The sequence below is a fragment of the Vigna umbellata genome, chromosome 8 (assembly GCF_029865625.1).
Source record: "Vigna umbellata cultivar VRB3 chromosome 8, Vumbellata_1.0, whole genome shotgun sequence".
Classification (NCBI taxonomy): domain Eukaryota; kingdom Viridiplantae; phylum Streptophyta; class Magnoliopsida; order Fabales; family Fabaceae; genus Vigna; species Vigna umbellata.
In genome coordinates, this window is record NC_142172.1 from 38,419,596 (window position 1) to 38,444,790 (window position 25,195).

Consider the following 25,195-nt stretch of genomic DNA (forward strand, 5'->3'; position numbering starts at 1 on the left):
AAACAATCACTCCCAGACCTTATATTTTGCCTTCTTCATATTTTTTCTCTCCTTGTGATGCATTATTTAAGTCATAATCTTCTGCCATATCATTCCACAAATCTAATATTACGAAACTCATAGTTCTTCCCAACAAACTCAGTAGGAGTGAATTGCTAGAAACTTGTTCAATATCCATTTCACAGTTCCTTCAGGAATAAAACTTAAAGAGAAAGATTCAGTGTAAAAATTTTTCTTAAGAAATATCGAACCATTTATTCTGTTGAGTCTATCAGTATCTTTAAACAGAATACTACCGACAGATGAAAGATTTTGTTCCTTGATAGTAGTTGTTGATGGACAAGAAAAATAAGAAACTACCTTAAAAACAAAAAAATATCATTTGACCTGTTCAAACTAAATTATAACTGGTCTAACAGCATACAAGACTTTTTCGCAGTGAGCATATTCTAAGAGCATTAATTAAGTAAACTTTCACTGGCTCAAACATCCGTTTTAGCTCAAGTACAGAAAATGACTTGGTTGAGTGATGAAGACCAAGCCTTTTACAGCACATTTCAGAGGCTCCTTTGCAATGCAAAATATAACACTACATTTATTATGTTAATTTCTGTGTGTAAAATAAGTTAACACTATATTAGGAACACTAAAAGAACCAAGCTTAGAAACATATACAAAATTTTGCAGATAAATATAAATGCGAGAAACAACGGCAAAGTTATTTTTTCTCTTACTGTACTTTACAACCAAACATTGATAACCACGTAGCATTTCTAAGATAAGAATGTATAAATCATATATTTAATCACTCAAGGACTTTGTTGAAACTTAGAACACCAAAGGGAGATTTATGCCGTGAGTAATGTATTTCTAAACGTACATCATACGTTGATAGTGCATGACTTGGTTTAAATACTTCATATTCCCCTTTTGAAAGGACAACATAATACAAAACAGATTATATTATTTCAGCACTGATCTAATAAAAAATATTATACGTTTTCTATACTTTTAAGTAACGTTTTATTTTATTTTATTATAATGACGATGACATTTTATATTAGCACTTAATTTTTATTTTTTTCAACATTTAAGACTAAATCTCTCATCATAAACTTTATTCTACAATTAATGAGAGTATATCAAATGCGTGTCATGACATTGATTATATGGATTGATATCGAGGAAAATGTATAAGATATTTATAAAAAAAATAGAAATAAAACATTATTAAGTCTTATTTTCATTCAACCATCTTACACGTCATTCATTGCCAATACATTGAAAGCAATGTTGCCTTATTCATACGTTAAATTTCTATTAATTGTCGAATTTTTTTTTCCGACAAAAGGAAAGAAAACGAATGAAATTTGGAATGAGAATCTAAATTTTAAGAATTTAGATACTATAGAAACTAATAAGAGGATAAAAATATTTATGTAATGTACGTACTAAAGTATGGTACCATTATCTAATGCACTAAAGTTTTTATTTGAGTCCATCAAAAGTAAATTATTTATTTATTTTAAAAATATGCATAAACTAGTTTCTAGCACAAATAATTATCTTAAATTAATTTACAGATTCGTTTAAAAAAATCGCGGACAGTTAGAAAACGAATAATTTTGTTTAAAATGAAAATAGATTATTATTTTTTATATAAAGAAAGAGTAATTACTTTTTTAAAAGTAGAAGTTGATTCAGGTTTATTTACAATATATTTTTGTTAAAAGTAATTGATTTGAAGAGAAACTGTTCTGAATAAACCCAACATATAATTAGATTTTAGTTATTTTGAAAAGTCGTAAAAAATGCATAGAAAAGAAAAGAAAAAAATTAAAGAGAATTATTTGATAAAAAATTAGAAAAACAGGGTTGTTTGAATAATAGTGGAGATGGAAATATTAAAGGATGTTTATAAAGAGAAAGATAACGATAGCTTGGCTTGGAACACTGGGGCGGTAGAAGCATCACTACTAACAAACACCAACACGTTTTGTTTGGCACAACGCAACTTAATAATGTGACGCGGGAGCACGAAACTCACCATACTACACAACACCATAACCCGCTTGAACGTTTGGTACTCTTCGATTTGACGCAACCCTTTCTCTTTCTCTCTCTTTTCCTCTTACATCACTCGCCGGAGTCTAACCTCCTCCGCCATTTCTGGCATGGATGTGCCGAAGCACCGTGCCACTCGAACAACCTCTCTACGGGACGTCTCCGACTTCTCCAAGATGGAAGTAACCGGAAGCTGGGACGCCCTCGAATGGACCAAAATTGAGGTTCCTTTTTTTTCTTTTTCTTTTCTTTTCTTTCATTTAACCTTGTTCATTTCTCGATTCAATCTGTTATTCACCTCTCTACGTAATTTATATGCAGCCAATTACGCCCTTCGTCTCGAATGCGAATTTCGATTTCTTGATCGAGGCGGAGCAAGTTGTCGCCGAAGTACGCAATAATTTCTTAAACTCTCTCTCTGTTGTTTCATTTGTTTCCAAGATTTTTGAGAATTCACCGTTTGTCTTTTTTGTATTGGTAATCTTGGTTGTTTCTAGTGTTATTTGTGGAGAGGTTGTGGTTTTGTTGTTTAAAAGTTTTGTTTTGGAACGAATTAGCCTGGTTTTGATCGTGTGTTGAGTCTGCGAAAGTGTGTGGAATGTGGGGAATGAAGATAGGACTGAGAATGGTAAGGATGATTGGGTATTTTCCAGAAGTACATGTAGGGTTTAGTACTAGCTCATCAAAGATTCGTTTGAGAAACTTAAGTTGTATCGAACTCATCACGTTCCTTACCCAACTAGACAGGTTCTTGAATTTCTTGAAAATTTTATTGGGCTTAGTGGCTCTGTTGTCTTGGTTACCTCTGTATGAATACCAACGAAATAGCTTACAGAATTTCTTGAAAATTTTATCAGGGTTAGTAGTCTTGTTGTTTTTATCACCTCCGTGTGAATGTGCAATACATTGTGGAATCACTGCATGCTGAGTTTGATGCTTGTGACCTGCAAACAATCTTCCAATTTAATATCTATATGAAAATTCTTTCCTGCAACTGATTGGCTCTGAATCATTACTGTCATGAACTCAAATATGATGGTGCAGATATTGATTGTTATGTTGTGTGATACATCTGGTTTCTGTTTTGATTGGAAAATGTGCATTGTAATTTCGTGTTTACATGGAAACTTGTTCATAGATATTTGGTTGAGATTGCTCTGGAAATATGTAATGATAATACACAATGATCTTGGCTTATTACTCTTTGATTTGTGATCACGTGTTATTAGAGAACAGATGTAACACATATTGCAAGGAAAATAAAGGGAAGCAATAAATCATCCAAGTGGGCATGTACTCAGAGCCAGGCCTTATTAAGAGCACTCAATTTAGCACCAGTACCAACACCGCTGGTATCCATGGAAGTGGCAAGGATCTACCCCTTTTGACCCTCATTGCTCTCTAGATGATAGGGTAACAGGGATGTGGGGTAAATGACTAGGATGTCGAAACTTCCTTACAGGGTTAGGGTTTCAAGCATGTCTCTCACTCTTAGGTTTCTTCTTTTTCTAGTGATGCTGATCCCTTTTCCCTCAGCTCTTTTGGGGTGTCCCTCTTGTCTTCTAGGGAATTTTGTACCTAGCATTTAAAGGCTGATTTAACTAAATCTGTCCTGTGTCAGGCCACACTGCTTAATTGCCAAATTTTCAGCTTATGTTTCAGGATACAAAGAACATTGAACTATGTGTATTGGAGGCCTGTGGGAGGAGGGTTTCATGTCATCACTCATCAGGGTGGACCTATGATGACTGAGTGTGTTGGCTGACAATGGAGTAGTAGGTGAGAGGGAGATTAATAATGATGCGTGAAATGGTGATATCACTTGCTACCATATAATAGGCTGCTGCATGCAAAGAGCAATGAAGCTGATTATCTAATCTTGCATTAATTATTTTTTAAACACCTTCATGGCTACATTCAATACCAATTACGCTATATTAGAAATAATTTCACAATTAAATTTTAAAAAAGAGGTTTAGAATTTTTACCTTTTCTTAATATTATTAAAATTACACTTAATCTTCTCTTTTGTTCAGTTCATCCTCCTTATACATGAAACCCGTTGCAGGTTTTATATCTAACTCTACTAATCTTAGGACCACCATAAGATTGAGGCATGTGGAGACATTCTTCCAAATATCTAATACCACATAGAAGTTCCGAACTTGCTTATTTAAACTCTTTAGAGCTAAACATGGCCAATAATGATGCTTTTAATTCATAAAGACAAACTATAGTCAAATAAGTTGTGAAAAATTTAGTCATACCCGGCCTTATCAATTCTCTTTCTTTTTGAACTTCTTTGACATGGTAATTAACATTAATCTATCACAGAGTAGGTGATGATATTTCTTCTCTTGAAAGTAATTTGATGGACCTTCATGCAATGGGCAACAAATGGGGTCAAATACGAATTTTCCCTCTTGTGCATTAAAATTCTCCAACTGTCTTGTAATTTGCAGCATTATCAGTAACCACTTGCACTACATTTTCTTCTTTAACATATTCCACAACGCCATTCTGCATCTTAAATATTTTTCAGCCATTTTTGAGGTGTCTGAAGTGTTCATTGAATAAAGAAAAATAGTCCCTTTAAGACTATTATTCACCAAGAAGTTACAAATAGAAAGCCTTTTTTATCTGTCCATCGTTTAGATGTAATTGTACAACCTATTCTCTTCCAGTCATCCCTATATTCTTGAAGGATTAAGTCCATGTTGTTCATGGCTGCTTCTAGAGCTTCTTTCTAACATCATGATAAGAGATGGGGTCTTATAGTCAACTCCATATTTCCCAATCATCTCTCATTTTTTCAAAAGCTGGAATTTTAATTACATTGAATGGAATGACACTTGTGTAAAAAATTTCAGCAACTTGAGCATCAACTTCTTCTTTATTGTCTTTTTTGATCATTTCATTTTATAGTTACTTTAACTTCCCCCTTACTACTACCAACTCTTTCTTTTCCTCCAAAAGAAACTATACTTTGTCTTTCTTCAACCTCCTTACTTTTTTCACGGTCTTCATTAGTTATACTCAACCTTTTCTTCAGTGAAGCTTCCTTAGCTTCTGCTACAACTTTTATTATCAGAAAATAAAATTTAGTGATTGAAACTTGATTTTCAAGTATGTGCTGTGTTGTGGCAGTCTATAGAACCCAATATTGTGGGTTCTATTAGAACTTAAAGCCTTGTTCTTTTAAAAAGATGGTCACGAGTATTTTGGCCATTACTGTTTAACGTTTATATGATGCAGTAGTTGAAGATGTTTCTTGAAGCTATTCATTGGAAGGAATGAAGTAAAAGCACGATCAGTTGAATGTTAATTTTATTCTATGGGCTATGAATCCAGACTTCTCTGTGTCTGGTCATGAGATCCCTTCGATGGAAATTTAATTATGTCTTCTCCATGTGTCTACTCTTAAAAAAGAATGAAAAATTGCATGTGGAGTTAAAAATGGTTTACCTCAGTCAGTGTTCTTATTGTAAGAAGATGGGGCAAGAAACATGTTAATCCTTGCGTGGTTTTCCTGTGAAAACAACCAGTGTATCCAAGTCAAAAAATTGAGCATAAGCTTTCTGAAGATGAGTATCAGGAATATCTTGGACTTAAATCCAATAGCCAAGCTCCATGACTAATTGATTTAGGTGCTTTTGATCATATATTTAGTAATGGCTCCTTATACATCTCAATATCTTCCAAAATTTCCCCATCTAATTAATTGAGCAAATGATTCCAAGGTTCCTCTCCTATTCCAAATTGTAGCCTTCTTTTTTGTCTATTTACTCATTGCTGCTTTTTCGACACATACTTGCACATATAATACACACAAACATATAATATACAGCTGAGCACCAACGCGAGCAACTCGGCCTTTTCTTCTCAATATTTGAAGTAATTATGGAGCCAAACAGGATGTAGGATAGTTCTCGGGGGAGTGGGGACTGGTGGATAGGACTTTGTGTGCAAAGTGTGGGTCAGCGTTCTGTTCCTCTCTTCACATTATCTTACTGCAAGCTCAATTTGGTAGATGACATTGCTTCCGAAAACAAACATACAGAGTTGAAGACATTTGACCTAGATATGACATGTTAAGCAATGGACTAGTGGGTTGAATTTTTTTATGTAAAAATGAACTAATATACATAAACATCTGATAAATGGTCTCCAGTTATTGGGAAAATAAGATGTTGACTAACCAATGCCTCTTATACATTACTTTATTTGATACTGCTCATATCTTTAGTGCAATTGGGTTGCTAAAGAGCTAATATTTTTTCTCAACTGTTAGGTTTCTTATATACTCGCTCCATTACCAAAATTTAATGCAAATCACACTTCTATGTAATAATAAATTGAAGATCACACTTATACGTAAAAATAAAATGCACTACACTGAAAACTTTGACCAAAATACCCTTATTTAAAGGAAAATGAACACTATTGATTTGCTGAAGTGGAAAATATTTTGAAACAAATTGGATGGTGGTTATTTCACTGTTACTTAAATAGGAAAAATCAGCTTATGGAAACCACTTCCTTTTTGTCAATAGATGGAAGATTGACTAGCCATGTATTCTAGTCTGGCAGCGGAGCGATGATAGATGTCTGTCTTAATTATGATTTTTGCAGTGATATAATAAAAGTTAAATATTTAGTTCAGTATATGCATTTTCCTGTTAATTTCCCTTGCCTTTATTTTGAGTTCATCTCTCTTGGTTTAATTTACAGGCAATTGTTTTTTCTTTGAAATCATGTTGAGCTTGAGATGCAAAAGTAATGCTTGACATATTAACTAGAATTACAAAGGATTTTTGAAAATATTTGATGCATAGAAAATGGTGCAAGACTTGGAAAGGAAAAAGAGGGATAGAGAATCTAAGCATTTGTGTACTGATAATTAAAATATGATCTGGAATTGGTTTTAGAAATCCTGACTTGCATGTACTAGAACAAAGTATACGGAAGAAAGCAACTGATTTCTCTTCAATGTGGACCTTCAGCAATGAAACAGGATGATAATATACCTGGAAAGCAAATGTTCTTAGAAATTTGTCTTTGGTGTGGACCTTTTGCTAACTTTTAATACAAGGCTTTAATATTTTAAATTCACACTTATCATGATTAAATATATTGAATGAAACTAAGTTGGTGTTGGTGTTTATTTTCAGGGACATGGTGTTGTTCTTGTTAATACAGATGATGCTGGCACATTGATGGTAACAAATTTCCGTCTTATTTTTCTGGTAAGTTCAGTTTTGTAGTACTTTCTACATAAGTCCTGGATAATTCTTTACGAGGTAGTATGATGCCATAGAAGTCTTGAATTTATGATTTGGGAATGACTGCGACCTAGAAATGCAATTAATACTCATAGGAAAGATAATATTAATATATTTGTGTGATAATTAAGAATTTTGGTTGACAAGATCATGGTATGCTGCTGGCTGAAGAATTGTTGAATTTTTATTCGGCCTGACCAATTGATAAAGAGGAAGTTTTGGAGACAGTATTAACTCTTCAGAAAAAAGTTGCATTTTAATTTCCATGTTACCCAAACCTATTGCTTTGCTGTCATAAAAAATTCACCTTACCATAGTTTTTTGTTGATTTTTTCTTCTTTCTTCCCAATCTTTTGACCTTCAAATATGTATGTTGTTGGTACTGTTCATAGCACCTGACCCGACTATCAAGCCTGAAACTATAGCTAATGATTAAATCTTTAGATATATTAGAAAAAGTGGCATTTTAATTTCCACGTCACTGAACCTGTTGTTTTGTTGTCATTAAACATTCTCCTTACCATGGTTTTTTGTTGTTCAATTCTTCCTTTTCCAAATCTTTCAAGCCTGAAATATCTATGCTGTTGGTACTGTTCATAGCACCTGCCTGACCATCAAGCTTGAAACTGTAGCTAATGCATGTGTGTGAGCCTAGGCATAATTCGTGATTACCTTTCTAGCCATGGTCGATTCCAATCTTAAGTACACCAACTTCAATTTTTACTGGTGTTAGGCTTGGATATGTTCTGACAAGGTCAGTGCCTGCTAACTCAATTTAAAAAGGAAAAAATATGGTGAGTCCCTGAACTTTTTGTCAAATATGATTTTGTATCCAATTAAATTTGACCAAAAGTACAGGGACCAAAAATACTTTTTCCACAGAAGAACTATAAAATACAATATCAATTGTATGAAAATATGTAAAATGATTAGAAAAAGAAGACTGAAAACTGCCACTAAAAAACTGCTCTACCTAAAAGAAACTGGTTTGCAGTGTTGCATTTAATGGAGAGAGGAGAGAAAAAAATAAAGTCACTGACTGAAAGAGGAAGAGTTTATTTTTTATTGTGTGCTGGTTGATGTCCCTTGATTAGTCATTTAAAATCTGACTGCTTAGTTGTTTATCTTCTTTTGTAAGTCACTTATGTATAGCACTTGCAGAATCTAAAGTATGGAATGTGAATTATATAATTAGTTTATGGAACATTATTTTCTGGTGCCAAATTCTGTTTCTTTTATTGGATACAGTTGGTGGCAATTAGTTGCCTCACCTTCATCCAATATCAGGCTTATTAAGCTCCTGAGTTCTGTTGCGGATTGGTGTGCCTTTTTTGTTACCTGCCTAGTTATTTGTAAATAACCTGTATTGACTTTATTCTTTGATTTCCTTGTATTTTCTAGAGTGAAGGAACTAGAAAAGTTATTTCCCTTGGAACGATTCCACTAGCAACCATTGAGAAGTTTAACAAGATAGTAAGTTCATGCAATATTTTCTGCAAAGTATTTTCTTTTGTGTGTATATTGTTATCTACTTTAGTTATGCTGCATTAGACTGATCCAAACTTTCTCTTTGCTTGCTTCACATATATGTTGACTACAATCAGACCTATGGGAAATGAAATTTGAATAATAATTTGGAGTGACCTTGCATAACCCTTTTGCATGCATTTTTTCAGCCTCCATTTTAATCCCATGTATTTCTTCACTTATTTTTGTTTTATTCTTTGCTTCCCCTTTCAATGCACAAATGTTCACGTGTGGACACACTTTCATATTATTTTACATTATAATTTAGCAATTGGTCGTAGAATATATATGAAGTCTTGAATTCATTACTAATTGTTGTATTTACCACAAATACCCAAAGTATACTTAGACTGATTCATGAATGGGAAATAGAACTTTGATATTTTAAATGGTTAGTTCTATAAAAACAATTTTTTTGAATGATTCTGGATTTTTTTATTTGATTGACTTTTCAATGAGATGGATTTGCGTCATTAGGTGATATGCTCATATGAGCTCAGCAACAGGAATTATTATCTGTACTCTTTCACTTTCTATTAATGTTGTGAAAATAATTATATTTATCTGGTGTTATGACTTATGAACATGAGTGTATTTTTTGTGGCTTGATTCTGGTACCTTCTTTTGTTGCAATTATCTGGAATCTCATACACCGCTCTCTTATAAATCTAGGTTGTAAAGGTTCAGTCAAATAATCGTTCTGTAGACAAGACACCAGCTCAGAGACTGCTCCAGGTGATTGGTATGCAAAAGCTCATCTAAATCAATATTTTCTTTTGAATATGTAATTAATGAAATAACTGTACAAGATTTGTACATAAACTATTAACTATTAAATAGAAGATTAATCTTGCAATTGATTGGAAACCTAAGTTCCCTTCACGGTTGTCTCTTTACATTCAACAATAGGCTCAAATGAAACAATGTGTTAAAGTAGCCTAAAACACATTTATAATCTTGGTTATAGACCTCTATCATACCCTGTTACTCAAGATTCCTTCAGCCTTAAAGCATGGACAGTATACATGCTTGTTCTACTTTTTGCTTAAATTGAACATATTTTAGAAGAATGAGGTTGACAAAGATTGCAATCGTGCCCCACTTAATCATATATGCTTTGATACCATGTCAAGCACCAATTTTCCTAGAAATTTTAGTTGTTAGGGAAGGCACACAAAATCGGTTTTATATTTCTGAGAACTATTGATATGTTGCAAATTTACGAGCACCATAAATTGCTTGCTCTTTTGGTATATGCATTACATGTATTATGGTTTGAAATGTTCTAATGTAATCTGTGATGACAACTTTTATTTGGAACAATGTTGTTTTGAGTTTGGGCTAAAACTGGGTATAACATTAAATTTTGATGCCTTAATGGCTAGCTAGTTAGTTCTTTCTGTTTGTGTATTTATTTTTTAATTAATACTAGTGTACATTGTGTGCTGCTTCTGTTGGGTGTAAAGTGCATGGCTTAAGGATTTACTTTATGATATATATAAATTGAGCAGCTTTCTGCAATAATATTTTTTGCTATACTTTTTTCCTTTTTTTATTAGGGAGGGGATTCTTTATACTCCACATTTGTAGAATTTTAAATCTAAATAGCTTTTTTTTTTCTTTTTTTATTTTAACTTTATTTTTTTATTGAAGAATAATAATATTCTTGATTTGCTTCTGCAGGAAAAGATATGAGAATTTTAGTCTTCAGTTTCAGACCACGTACAAAACAGGTAATTCTACCTTGACAGTAGTTGTGTGACCTTGTAAAATGGTGCACATTTCACTCTTAGCGTGATTTTATTTACACTTTTGAAGTTAATCTTTATAAATGGTAAAAATTTCATTGACATCTCTTTCAAATGGCTGTTGTGAATACTTATAATGTATCGATTTAGTTTCCCTTTTTCCCTTCATTCCTTCATCAGGAACTGCAACCAAACACAGAAAAGTTCTTCACATGGATCCTATGTGATCATCATAAACGACTCTGAGACACATGTAATTTCAGCGAACATGGGTAGAATGAAATATAAACCTCTGTTTTCTTTTCAGTAGGTCTTTGTAGATGATCCATGGACAGGATAGATGGCTTAATTTTCTTTAGCAAGTTCTCTTCAAGATATATGCTTCTACTAAAGAATTAATTGATTTTTTCATTGATATGCTTTTGACCTTATAAATTTTAGGGGCCTCAACATTTAAGGTTAGTTTTTGGTTTACGTACGTGGAGAGCCTGGTTAACATGCCCTAGAGCCTAGTTTAAATGTTCTCAGAATTTAGAAATAATAATATATTTTTTCTATATTACAATAATGAAGTCATTGGACCTATAGATATATGAGCCTGCTATTTATTTTAGGAAATATAGGGGCTTTATTCTTAGGAAACAAATCCTTGTAATTATGGATTGTTTTTAAATACATAGTCCTAGTAAGCTAATTCTTAGGAAACAAATCCTTGTAATTATGGGGTTGTTTTTTAAATACATATCCTAGTTTTAATAGCAAGATACACCTGTAATAAAGATAAAAAATATAGACATTATCAAATAAAAACTTCCTAAAATACATAATGAGCAGCATGGTTTTGACAAATATAGAGCAAGTTTATCTTCTTACTGACTATATTCAGGTTTCTATTAACCTCTCATTGAGTTTTTTTTAATACAAAAGTTGTGGCGGTGCATGAGTTGTTTCACAACCTAGGTAAAGTGCACAACAATTAGGGGATACCTACTGATAGTGGATCATCAGCAAGAATCAGATCCAAGTCCTATACATTTGTTCAGCTTAAATCATGACTGTCCCAATTGAGCCAACTTTCATTGGCAGGAAAAAACAAAAAATAAGAAAATACGGAAATTTAATTATGTCATGTGCTAGTTTGAATTATTGGTGCTCTATTAATAATTTTATTGTATTTTATGACAGAAAATATCTGAAGTAGTTGGTACACTTCACTTTAAGAGTGTTGTAGGCCTGTGAGGATGTCAGTGGATGCTTTTTATTTTCTTATAACATGTTTGGGATCTAATGTTAATTATGAAAATTTTACAGAGACGTTTGGTGTTTGATGCGCTACTGAGGTGTACAAAGCCAACAAGATTATGGGATCTTTATGCTTTTGCATCAGGACCTTCTAGGTTTAAGAACACTACTCCACTGGTCCGTTTACTAGATGAATATTGTCGGCTTCTTTGCCTAGGTTCTTATCATGCATCAATCGATATAATTGAAAATGGGTCGTTCATCTGGTCAAATGAACTATGGAGAATAAGTAGCGTGAATTCCAGTTATACAATGTGCCAGAGTTATCCATTTGCTTTGATTGTTCCAAAGATCATTAGGTAATTATTGAGGGCAAACTTTCTACTTTTGCACTAGTTATGATTTTTCTCTATATTGACAAGCTTGAGACCACTGAACCACTATATGTTTACCACGAATTGTCTCAATGCTAGTGATGAAGAAGTGCTCCAGGCATCCAGCTTCCGTGCAAGATGTCGACTGCCTGTAGTTTCATGGTGCCATCCATGTATGTGCAGAATCTAGGTTTCATTTAATAGTTGACACAGTTCTATGTTTCTTATTTTCCATTCTTTTCTTTTCTGTACTTTTGCCATTCGTTATTATAATTTGAGGATGGTCTTCTAACTCTATGGAAGTACTGATCACAGTGACTGGAGCAGTTGTTGCACGATCTTCTCAACCCTTAGTTGGTATTATGATGAACATGAGGAGGTAATGCTTTCTGTTTATCAAATATGCCCTCTTAAAGGCAAAAGAAATGTATTGTTTTGTTCTAGGTGCATTGTCAAATGGCACTCTGGTGTAATACTGTTGTAAATTTTGTGTAAACACCATGATAAGTGCATGTGTTGCAGATTTTGGTGGGCACAGTGTGGCGTCCATGGTGGACATAACTCGCTGGGTGCACTATCTTGTAAATTTCAAAGGGTGAACTATCTTGCAAATTCGCTGCAAACATAATTTTGTGTTTTTATTGAAAAACTTGAAAATGTCACAACCTACATGACCCATGTTTCGAATAGTTAAACTCACTGCCATTTTCACACAAACATTCCTCTAAACTGTCAGCCCATGGCCCTCTCTGCTCCATATTCCTACTCTCATGCCCTCTTTCAGACATTTATGCAAGTTTCCAGTCAATAGGGGTCTTGCTATGTTTTTTCTGTCTATTTTTTACTTTCCATCATTTCCCTCTTTTTCCTTTTCTATTCTCTGTCGTCCTCTCCTTTCTGTTCTTCCCATCAATCACACTTGTTTGTTAACAACATTCACATACTATTTTTATAACAAAACACATACTCTACTCTCTGCTTCCTTGTTCTGTTCTAATCATACTCTTTTCCACTATTTAGTTTTGATAATTTTGCTTTTTATTTATAAAATTGTTTTGAAATTTTGTTCTTTCTATTTCTCTTTCAACAAAGGCATTGTTGAAAGAACAATGTGATGAAAGAACAAGAAAAGAAGCAAAGATAAACCCTGCTTATTCACTATTAGCTAAAAAAACCAATGTTTACAAAGGAAGAACTTCCTTTCACACAGGGTATTCCCTGTCACCGAAGTCAAAGACTTTCAATGCCAAAAAGATTGATCCTTAACACCTTCCAAAGGGAAAGTATTTTTATAGACTTTCTGAGAGTCTCTTCCCCCAAAAAAACTAACCACATAACCCCTTTTATTTCTAAGTTCATTTCTATAATACACATTCCTCTCTCTCTCTCTCTCTCTCTCTCTCTCTCAATATTTCCCTTCCAAACATCACTAGATTTGTCAACTCCAGTCATTAACTGATATACAAACATATTCACTAAATCTCTAGAGAACCAAGGATCATTCACATGCAGCAAGCTGAGAAAATATGACTTATATGCTCCAATTTAAGGAGGACTGTTACAATTATAAAAATAAGAATCATATTTATATAATTATAGATATTAGAATCTGATTTACTTCTTTTTTACTGCATAAACAGTGAGTATTTGTTCTCTGTCGATGGATGGATTACAAGTCCATGTAGTATTGTGTTCGTTTAGTGTGGTATATTGTGAATGGAGTGAAATGTGATTTCTTTAGATATGGTGTAGTGATTTCTTCATTTATTTGTTTTATGGGGGAGAGGCGACTGTTTAGATCTTTTCTTTTCTTTCTTTTTTTCTGGATGATGCTTTCTTTAAATAAGTTCTTTTATCATAAATGAAATGAACAGAACACTGACAAGCTTTTTCATGTTTTTTCCTTCAGCAACATGGATGAAAAACTTGTGGCCGGACTCTGTAGCAAGCTAGATAATGGCTCAAGGAGGTAAGATGTATATTAATATTATACTCTTGCATTGTGTTATGCAGGCAATGTACATCCCCATTTTACCTTGTTGAATCTTCATTATAACGAATAACAGTAAGCATGATTATCAAAATCACGATTCAACTAGTAAACTTGACTTTATTTCTCACTCATTTATACCTGTTAACTCGTTCTTAGAATCGTTTTTAAGTAGGCTCATGAAAACTCGAGCAAACTTGGTTAAACTGTGAAATTGCTAGTTTAGAGGCAATTTAGTGAGTTGAGTTGGACACTAGAAATTAGCCAAAAATGCCACTAGCTTTGTTTGTTCCAGGTCAAGATATATGCAAAATGCACCAAGGGAATGATTTCATGGTTCATTGGTTCTCTTGCAATAATCTGGCTATTTTGGGTGTTGATGTTGCAATCTCCTATTACACCAATAGATCTCTCTTGGTGTCTTTTCTGCTCCGCTCTGTTTTTGTTTTGATTCTCCACCACACTTTGCCATCTTACTACTCCCATTTCTTTTCTCCACCTCAGTTTTAGGGTTGGAGGCACAACATATTAGGGTTTTATCTCTTTCATTTTTAATCCGCCCTTACAATGCTGGACCATTGGGCCTCCTTTCTTACTATGTTGAACTGTTGGACCAACATTTAAGTTCAACAATATTTTTTTATGTAAAGTATAATATATCATGTAATCAATTAGAATAATGATAAAAGAATAATATTATTAGAAAAAGATATTTAAAATATATAATATGATAAACTAATAATGATATGAAATAAACTCTTACAAGTTTACTATGAGTTTACAAAGCTCCTACAGTTTATGTAAATGCACCGATACATGGATCAGGCTTACGTATCCATGTCCAGGATATATCTGACACAAATACATTTGGATACGTTTCAAATACGTATCAATAAAGTGTCAGTTAGCAGTTAAAAATGATAAGAAGTGCTTCAAAAAAGTTTTGCGAAGCTAACACTATTGTTGGTGTACCACAATAATCCTGTTTTATGAATTTGTATTGTCCTTTGGGTTAGACTTTATTACCCGATTTTCCTAAAGTGGCCTCGGACAATTCAACTAATATATATATATATATATATATATAACGGACACAATTTTTTCTTGTAGTCATTAATTTCTTTTTAGTATTTAACTATCCTTATTTTTATTTTTTATATTATTCCAAACATTAAACAGACATAAAATGTATATTTTTTATGATTTAATCCATGAAACCAATTTCAGGATTTGATATTTGAGTACCACAATTAAAAAAAAACTATGACAACAAATGTAGATAGAAATAATTCTCACTCATCATTTATAAATACATGTATATAATATTTAATAATAATTTGCAATTTTAATTTGGATTTTAAAAAAGTTATAATAATATATTGAGGATCATGTAAAGTGGGCAACAAGGGAAGTTTAATTGTTGTTATACTTGAACCTTATATTCCCAACACTTGTGCTATCATTATTAAAAGATAGACTTAATTAGTAATTTGGTATCCCTATACTTAGGACTATGATTTACTTTGTCCCTATGTTTTTTTTTAACTAAATTGAGTCTCAATATTTTTTAAATAGAGAGTCAATTTAGTCCTTGTTTGGAAGTGTTGTGTGTCAAAATTTGATTCATTTTCTACTTTAGAACCTGTGTATTATTTCTTCGTCTTCGTTTTATTTTTCTCCTTCCACCTTCCTTTACCTCCTACTACCTCCCATCACCTCCTTCCACCTCCTATTGAATATTCATTTTGCACCATTTTCAAATAAAACACTATTGCTTCAAAAGGTTAACCATATTTATGCAATTCCAAAACACAAAGTTCTCACCATAGCACAGCAGAGCGGGTGGGAAGGCGGAGGAAAACAAAAAAGGAAAAAAAGAAAAATAATGGTTCCAAGGTATAAGATGAAGTTGATTTTGATATGTGACTCTTTTAAATAACATTAAGCTCAATTTAAAAAGGCTCAAATTCATTTAACAAATATTGGGATTAAATTGAACTAAAAAAGAGTACAGAGGCCAAACAACTAATTAAGCCTAAAAGATATCAAATCTATTTATTGTTAGTTTAAGACTGAAAATATGAGAAACAGAGCTTAAGAGATTGATTATCTCTAGAAGAAAATTACATTAGGAATATCTAGGTAATTAACGCTAACAATTCATAGGTACTACAACTGCTAACCACCTACATTAAATACATATTTAATATGTATTCTAACTGTCCCCATTGAAGTTGAGCATACAAATTGTATGTATCAAGATTAAAATAAGTAAAGATTAAAATAAGTAAAGATTAAAATAAGTAATCTTGTAACTTAAATCATTAACACCTATAAATTAAATTCTAATTATTAATTATAATGGATAACATATAAAAGTAATGTTTATTTTAATTTATCCAATTAAAAACTTAAAAAACATTTACATGATTATAGATGATTTTAATATATATATATATATTTTTTTTTTTAAATAGAAATTAAAAAGAAAAGTTGGTGGGCCAGCCCACTAGCCCTCCCTTTGGAGGGGCAGGTCAAGATTTTTGACCCACTTTGCTCTGGCTGGCCAGCCTGCTCTGCCGTTTTTTGCAGGCCAACAACGAGCTGGGACATGCTTTGGCACCCCTAGGTCAGTAGGCTATAGACGCTCCACTTTAGGGTATTGTATTCTTGTTGGAGGTAATTTAATATCATGTAAAAGTAAGAAACAAAATGTTGTGGCAGAAGCAAAATATAGGGCAATACACTAGTTACTCATGAGTTCATATGGCAGAAAACTCCTCAAAGAACTTAAATTGGGAGAAACTTCTCAAATGCATCTTATCTGACAACTAGGCAGTGTTATTCATTACCTCTAATCCTGTCTTTCAATAGAGGATCAAACATATTGATATGGATTGTCATTTGATAAGAGAAAAATTGGAGCATGGAGACATCACCATTAGAGTTGTCAACTTTAATGAACAATTGATTGACACATTCACTAATCTCTATGAGGACTGATGGTTGATTATATTTGCATCAAACTAGGTACATCCAACCTATATGATCTAGCTTGAGGGGAAGTGCCGTAGTTATAGAAATTAGGAGTATCTTATCTAATCAGGGTAATAAACAAGGAGCTGATCCTGTATAATGAAGAATATCTAAATTATACATGTATTATTAGGAATATTTTTTATTTCTTCCCGTATCACATCTTTGCTATTAGAGGATATCAAATCCCTCTATTTATTGCATTGATTTATTTTTCTCCATATAAAGAAGGTATCCGCCCTGACTTAGAAACACACGGTTTCATCTTAGTGTTTTTCTCTTCCCTACAGTTTAACACTTGCTATAAAAGGGGTTTAATGGGATACTGTAGGGGGACATCCGTGAATTAGAAACTTGGGAAGAGTTGCTTAGACCTCTGGAAATATCTGGAGCTTGTGTCATTCTCATAGGGAGATATTCCCTATTAGCCAATTAAATATTACATTTCCTTCTATCTTTGTCAAGAGTTCTATCAATTTCCTTCCCTATCCTTCCTGGTAAAAACCACCTGAATATTTTGGCCTTAAGTAAAGCATTTCCATAAGTAATTTTACTGACATTTAACTATTCTACTGACAGAATATGTGATTATATCTTCAGGTAGTTGTTTCTTCTTTGTGTTTGTGAGGGAGTGTGCTGGTTGTGGTGTGATTTGGTCCAATTTTCTGCATTTTTTGAAACTGCTTTCCAAATTATATTTCAGAAAGTTATATATTGTTGATGCACGGCCAAGAAAAAATGCATTGGCTAATGGAGCCATGGGAGGTGGTTCAGAATCATCGTCAAACTATTTTCAATCTGAGGTTTTGATAGGCTTGAACTGACCAGTTGTGATTTTTTGCTTTGTCCACTTATAATTATACATTTGACTTTACTTCCAAAGTACCTGAATTCTTGTTTTATATTACCAGGTAGTCTTCTTGGGGATAGACAACATCCATGCGATGAGAGACAGCTTTGTTCGGCTCCGAGAATACATGGACACTCATGGCAGAGCGTCATCAGATGGAATGTCCTCTTTCTTGGTTAGTCTGTAAATGTTTGAACATTTTACCTGTTGCGGAGGCTTTGGAGCTGTTAGAGTAAACTGTTTTTAAAATTGTTGCGTTGATGAAAAGTTTAGACAAGTTTAGACGTGAATCATGATATATGCACAAAAGTATTTCTCTTATCCTCTACAAATCATCCAGTATGGTTAAATAATTTAAGAATTCATACTGGTGGCATTTCTCATACTTTTCTACTGAACTGTTTTATGTATGGTTGTTCATAAAAATCAGTGCAAAAAACTGAAAAAAAAAACTATTTTTTGTATTGGAGTTTGGATTTGATTTAAAAATCAATCTAATCCAAACCAATCTTATAAGTATGCTGATATTTTTATTTATAAATTTATGAGATCACTTATATTTACTTTTATTTTATAAAAGTATATAAACATAATTATCATTTTTCAAGTTGTGAATTTAATAGTATAGATTTGAAAAGTTATACAACTATTAGCTCTATAATGCTTGTAGATTAGATGCTTCATGTTTTTAATTTTTTTTATATTAATTACATATCTTAGTAAGACTGAAATTGAAAATTGATCCAATCCCAAATGCTTTTAATTCGAGTCAATTGAATTCGGTTGAAATTTTAAACCAAACTATTTTCATGGTGAATTAATGATTGATTGGGTCTGATGATTTTTCTTATCCAAACTGATTTAATCTAATATTAGATATCCTCAGTTTATGATTGGCTAGGTTAATTTTGCTGGGGATCAATTAACATAGTCTGTTTCTAATTTTTTCCGAATTTTATTCTCAATGTTTACGAGTTTATTTAGAGACAAGGTGGGTCAACGTGGGGTGGTGGCAATCTAAGTAGTATGTCTGCTTCGGTATCAACCCTTGGGGACATTGGATGGTTACTGCATGTTCAGAATGTGTTGGCTGGAGCAGCTTGGATTGCTGCTCGTGTTGCAATTGAAAACTCTTCTGTTCTTGTGCATTGCAGGTGGTAGTCTGAAACTGTGGAATCTAGATTGAGAATTATCAATCTATTCCTTCTGATGATATTAAAGTTTGTTTGTTATCTAGCAGCCTTTCACCCCCTCAACTCCCTTTTGTTTAATGCAGTGATGGATGGGATAGAACAAGCCAGTTGGTTTCACTTGCTAATTTGTTGCTTGATCCATACTATCGGACATTCACAGGGTTTCAGGTGAGGGATTGGCATCACTTGGCATCGCTCAACTGTTGAATATACTTCTATTTCAATGTCACCATATGAAGATTAGCAAGTTTAACTATTTGACATTCCGTAGTCAAACTATCACATTTTTTTAACATTTTGGAAAATGAATTTTTCTTTTCAAAACTACATGTTCTATTTAATTTTGCTTCAGATTTTTCTTCCTTATGCAGGCACTTGTTGAAAAAGACTGGCTTGCTTTTGGTCATCCATTTTCTGATCGGGTGGGAATGCCATCTGTCTCTGGAACTGGCAACATGCCTTTTGAGTTATCTAGGCAGCCTTCAACTGGAAATTTTGCACCATCACCCATACACCAGTCAACAGGAACATTTTCATCACAACCTCCAGCTTCATCTCACTCCCATAACTCCAACAACTATTCTCCTATTTTTTTGCAGGTTGGTTTCTTATTTTAGATATGGATTAAATGGTTTAGGCATTAGCCCACTGCACCCAGTGGGAAGAAGGGTTCTGTTTATGGGCTTCATTTAATCAACTATTTAGTTTATAAAAATTAACTGGGTTATGTTTTCTCGATTTTTCCTTCTTTGAAATCTCATTCAAATAGAGGCTGCAGTAAATGCTTCATTTTCTTTTGTAATGGCTTAAGCTAATTCTTTCAAGGTTCATACCACTACAAATATGATCGTATTGTTGTAAGCTACGAAGTACATACATTTGCCTTGCTTCAAGAATCAAATTGTGGGACATGTGTCCTACACCTATTCCTGTATCTGTATGACACGTGCTGGACAATCTTTACTAAACTTCATTTTGGTTTTCCATGCTTTTAAAATTGTATCTAACAAGGACGCTCTTCATTTTTAAATCATTTTTAAGGATGATTTTGTATTATTCACTTGAAATGATGGTTGGTTAATTTGCTTATAGTATTACACTGTGAGTTAGCTTGTACTCAAATTCATTTAATGCCATTATTGTTATACTGGCATAAAATATATTTTTCTACCAATTTCAGCTTGGCTTTAATTATGTGCAAAGTTGCATGTTTAGATTTGGAGTTTGGATGGCTATTTTGTTTTTTTTTTTTGCCTTCTATAATTGGTGCTTTACTTCGATTTGAATCTATGTTTTAACAGTTATCTTCAGTGTTTTTCTATTATGAGCTTACTCTCTTTTATTGTTTCAGTGGGTTGATTGTGTTTCACAATTATTGCGGATGTATCCTTTTGCTTTTCAATTCTCTGCGGTATGCACCCTTGAATATATATGTATTTGTTTCGTTGCATAGTTTTCTTTCTAATATCTTTTCTTTTAGTAACTTCTATTTTATTTTTCTATGACCCAGGCTTTCCTGGTGGACTTCATAGACTGCATGCTTTCTTGTCGTTTTGGAAACTTCTTATGTAACAGGTACTTTGTTTGATACTTGTCTTCTCCATGGAATGGTTGTGGTCATTGACACCCTTTTTCTAACTCTTGTCACTATGAATGCAGTGATAGATAACAACGTAGTGTGAGTAGGTTTCACAAGCAACACGTAGTTTAGGATTTAAGAATGATAATTTCGTAGCAATATGGGCTTTTTGCTCATAGGCTGACATATAGTTAACAATTGTGAAAAGTTACGCTTCATTTTTTGCAGCAGTTATGTTTCACTTATCCCTCAAATTTTGTTATTTTACTGCGACAAAAGTATTCCCATAGAATATTTATAGCTGTAAAAATGGGCTATCCAGTGTACTGAGTTGGTTCACCTTTACCAACCTTATAAATGTGTCGGCTTAGCCCAACTCACTGTGATTCAAAAATATTAGTTTAGAGCGGACTACCATAAGTTGGTGGATTAAACAAGTTAATCCACCTAAAATTTAAAATGCTTATTTTAAAAATAAAAAGTTATATTTTATTTAAACTTTTAATATATTTAACAAAATATACTGCAAGAAAATGAAGACTCCGTAATTAAGAATTGAAGATTGCATATAATACATAATTAAAAATGTCATAGCAACTCACTAGTCAGTCCTCGTAAACTTCATGTTTTCCAGGTTCGTTTTATCTATCTATCTATTCCAAGTTTTTACGTAATACATAGTGAATTAAAAAAATTAAAATTTTCATTTAACAATATCTTTGACTTTAGGTGATTTAATTTTTTTCTTTTTTTAGATAGGTTGACACCATGGTTCAACCTAGGTGGAAGGTGGGTTGAGTCTAATTTTTTCCTCAATTCTAAAGATTTTCATTCCAATCCTGTCTCGTCTGAAACCCATAATAGGCTGCGTTGACTTGCAGGTTCGGATCCCTCTGGGTATATTGTTGCTAATTTGCTATAGCTACCATCATTACTTGACAAATATAAGTTTGTGAGAGAATCTCAAATCATAGTTTTTCTCTATCCATTATATCAGACTGCATCTTGTTATATTTACATGATATGATATTCTGTTTTTTCACTTAGTCAGCACTTTCTGTCGTTATTCTCAGAGATACTTAGTTTCTGCTATCCTCCTTTTCTTTGTGAGCTCTGTAACTGCCAACCCTTTTAATTTTCATTCAAAGCCATTACCCTACTCAGTAGTATAACCTATAGTAGCACATCATACTGGTTTGATTATTTCCTTTTAAAACATGAAATGCTTTTCATTATTAGAAATGGTTATTCCTTTATTATTTCCTATAGTAAAGGAATATTTCACTTCTTTGTATTGAGATTGGGAATAAAGAAGCCCCATCTTTGTGTCTCTTTTAAATGATAAAGAGGAAATTACACCTACCTCTCCTGAAATCGTGTTAATTGACAATCGCTTCCCCTCTAATTTTAAAATTAAAACTTATCTTGTTAATGTTTTTGATAAAAAGACACGTATATCCCCTATAGTTTTTAAATAGACATTCACATTCCTTATGTTTTTAATAAATAATGACATTTACATATCTTATATTTTACTAAAGTAACACTCGCCTCTCTAATTTTAAATTTATAAAATCCTTTGATCTTTATATTTTAAAATTTTAATTTGTAATTTTTCTACTTTTTATTTATGTTTTAGTAAATGTTATATTTAAATAAAATAAGGCAAGTGTCACTTTATTAAAAAACATAAGGGTGATGAATGTCATTTTATTTATTAAAACTATAAGGTAGGTGGATGTATGTTTATTTTGTTAAGAACCTAAGTAGTTGTATGTTTATTTTAAATCTAGAGGCCGTAAATGTCATTTAACATGACCTCAATAGAGGTAACAATGATAAATGTACCTGGGGATTAAAGTATTGAAAATCTGAAATAAGTATCTGACAAATTGCAGTTGTCCTGATTCTAGTTATTGTGTTTGTTCTGATTAAAATTCTTTTAGTGAGAAGGAGAGGCAGAAATGCAATGTTTTTGAGGCATGTGGATGTCTGTGGGTTTATTTAGCTGATTTACGGACATCAGAAGGAGGTTCGCATGTGCATTACAATCCCTTCTATGATCCACTCAAGCATAATGGTCCTCTTCTACCCCCAGCAGCAGCATTGGCGCCTACGTTATGGCCCCAATTCCACCTTCGTTGGGCATGCCCAGAAGAAGCACAAGCTGGGGAGATTGAAGCGCAATGCAGGAAGATAGTTATGAAATGCTCTGAGACGCAGAAGGTAGTTATTTTCCTCTGTTTTCTGATTTTGGCTATGACCCATTTAATTTTCTTCAATCTTTTCGGAAAGTCACTATTGATTACTACATGGTTGTAGCTCCTTAGTTTTGGTGGCTGCCATCTACTTTTTTCCTGTCAGTTGTCAAAACAATTATTTATTTCCTTACAATGCCCTCTGTGGAACTATTGATCTGTTCGGATGGTAATAACAGGCTAAAGAAATGGCAGAAAGAAAAGTTAAAGAAGTTACAAATTCCATGGAGTCACTGAATGCTGAATTACGACGTGAGAAGCAGATAAACAGCTCAGCTATGAACATGGCAAAGAGTGTGAGCAAAGAAAATATGGCTATAAAGCGTGCAATTCAGTCAATGGGGTGCAAGGTTCATGTCTCTGGTAGTGGTGAATGCACTGTTGACATTGAAAGCAACCCAGACATTCTGTGTTGTTCCTCAAGAAAAGAATCAAATAGTAATGTGCGTGATGACAAAACGGACCCACCTGTTTCAGTACTAGTCACAGCAGATGATGATGATGATGGAAACAATGGGATTGTTAGGGTATGTGAAACTCTATGCCCATTTGGCTCTGGAGGTGGAGGCTGCAGGTGGCCAAATGGTGGTTGTGCTCAATTAGGTAGCCAGTATGTTGGCCTCAAGGCAAACTTTGATGCATTTGACCAACTGTCAATTAATGATAGTTATTTCAAGTCTGAGTGAGCAGTGAACAGTTGCGTAACCAATTTTGGTTTCTTTAAACAATGAGAATGGTCGTTGATTCTTTTTTCCACTCCTCGTGACGAAAAAAAGGGGAGAAGTAGAAGACCCTGTCATTTTTATAGGGTCTCGGAAATTGTACAGGTTATGGGTCATCAAGCTGCAGTCATCTCTATTTGAGAATGCTCGGTACATGTATCCGGTTTATGCGCATCATGGTGCTCCACATTCATATCTAGAATAGTCACTGAATCATAATTGTTCTTCAATAAGATCAATTTTGTACAGATGATCATCAAGCTATTGAATTTTATATCTAGAGGGATCAATGTATATAGCAAGTATAATTCGTGCCTCATTAATGCAGAATACGCTGACTTGGTTGGTACTTATTATATTTCACTAAAATAAGACAGGAATAGGTTTTAGAGGTTTTATAGGTTATGACATGATATGTACGTTGAAGTTCCAAGACACGAATACTAAAGATTGTGAAAAAAGACAAGAATACGTACTAACCAACACCTATAATAGTTACTCACGCTAGTGGTTTCTGAAGAAGGAAGCAGTTGAATTTAATCACAGTGCGCAATCTATTCATTCAAATATCCTCAACAACCAATATCCGACGAATGTTTAACAGAACCAAAAACCAAACTGTCACCTAGCTGTCAATGTTTTTAAACAGAACCCTCTGCCATTTCAGATTTGACTCCGGTTTTGTTTTAACAGATAAACCAGAACGAAGTTGCAATGAAAAAGGTAATCCAAAACACTCATAGCAATCACAAACTCTTTTTTTATCTGTAAAGAATTCATTTGTCAAAATATTCTCTATTTTATTAAGTTTGTCATAAATGTGTTTATATTACGCTTGTTTATATTTTTAATATATCATTTATGTTTTTATTTGTAATTTATCATTGTATATACACAGCATTTTTTTTTCTCTATAGTTTTTTTTTACAGAATTTTTTTTTTGAAAATATTAAAATAATATAGTTCTTTTCAATTATTCTTTTGGTTTCATTTTACTAAAAAGAAATAGAGTAGGTAATTAACAATTTTCATAATTAATTTTTATGTAGACTTTTTTTCGTAATTTTACTCTTATAGTTTTGATAACTATTTATTGTCATGCTAGATGTTAGTTTGGATAACTATTCTTTATCGTGCTAATTGTTAGTTTGTTGAGATAACATTTTTTTATAACGTAGATGCGGATACACAAACGTGTTATACGTCTAAGTTTTCAGCAATTATTATCCATATTTATCAATATATAAAAATTTCACTAATTATTATTCATACCATTATATACTTTTTTAAAATTGTTACACTATTTTTTTCAACAAAAAAAAATAGTTTT

At 32.9% G+C, this 25,195-nt stretch overlaps 1 protein-coding gene across 4 annotated transcripts; it reads left to right on the plus strand.

Moving 5' to 3' along the window:
* Positions 1 to 1,941: 1,941 nt before the first annotated feature.
* Positions 1,942 to 24,218, plus strand: LOC124834730 (phosphatidylinositol-3-phosphatase myotubularin-1-like). Of its 4 annotated transcripts, XM_047309503.2 has the most exons (20): positions 1,942 to 2,083; positions 2,190 to 2,288; positions 2,386 to 2,454; positions 7,236 to 7,310; positions 8,748 to 8,819; positions 9,546 to 9,615; positions 10,557 to 10,606; positions 11,933 to 12,222; positions 12,337 to 12,410; positions 12,553 to 12,616; positions 14,147 to 14,206; positions 17,967 to 18,066; positions 18,175 to 18,288; positions 19,098 to 19,267; positions 19,390 to 19,474; positions 19,678 to 19,905; positions 20,658 to 20,717; positions 20,817 to 20,881; positions 22,832 to 23,111; positions 23,323 to 24,218. In XM_047309503.2, the coding sequence occupies exons 2-20, from the start codon at positions 2,241 to 2,243 to the stop codon at positions 23,827 to 23,829; spliced, it is 2,481 nt and encodes an 826-aa protein (XP_047165459.1). In that variant the 5' UTR covers positions 1,942 to 2,083; positions 2,190 to 2,240; the 3' UTR covers positions 23,830 to 24,218. The 4 variants fall into 4 exon arrangements, with proteins under 4 accessions (XP_047165459.1, XP_047165458.1, XP_087952326.1 ...); XM_047309502.2 differs by having other exon boundaries at positions 1,949 to 2,288; XM_088096200.1 differs by lacking the exons at positions 1,942 to 2,083; positions 2,190 to 2,288; positions 2,386 to 2,454 and adding an exon at positions 3,732 to 3,843.
* The last annotated feature ends 977 nt before the right edge of the window (positions 24,219 to 25,195 follow it).

What these genes read in the sequence shown, in the direction of transcription:
- LOC124834730 (XM_047309502.2), top strand. Translation starts at nt 2,175, where the DNA reads ATGGATGTGCCGAAGCACCGTGCCACTCGAACAACCTCTCTACGGGAC. An exon ending in TCAGACCACGTACAAAACAG is followed by an intron (nt 10,607 to 11,932) that starts GTAATTCTACCT and finishes AAAATTTTACAG; the next exon opens with AGACGTTTGGTGTTTGATGC. An exon ending in GGACATTCACAGGGTTTCAG is followed by an intron (nt 19,475 to 19,677) that starts GTGAGGGATTGG and finishes TTCCTTATGCAG; the next exon opens with GCACTTGTTGAAAAAGACTG.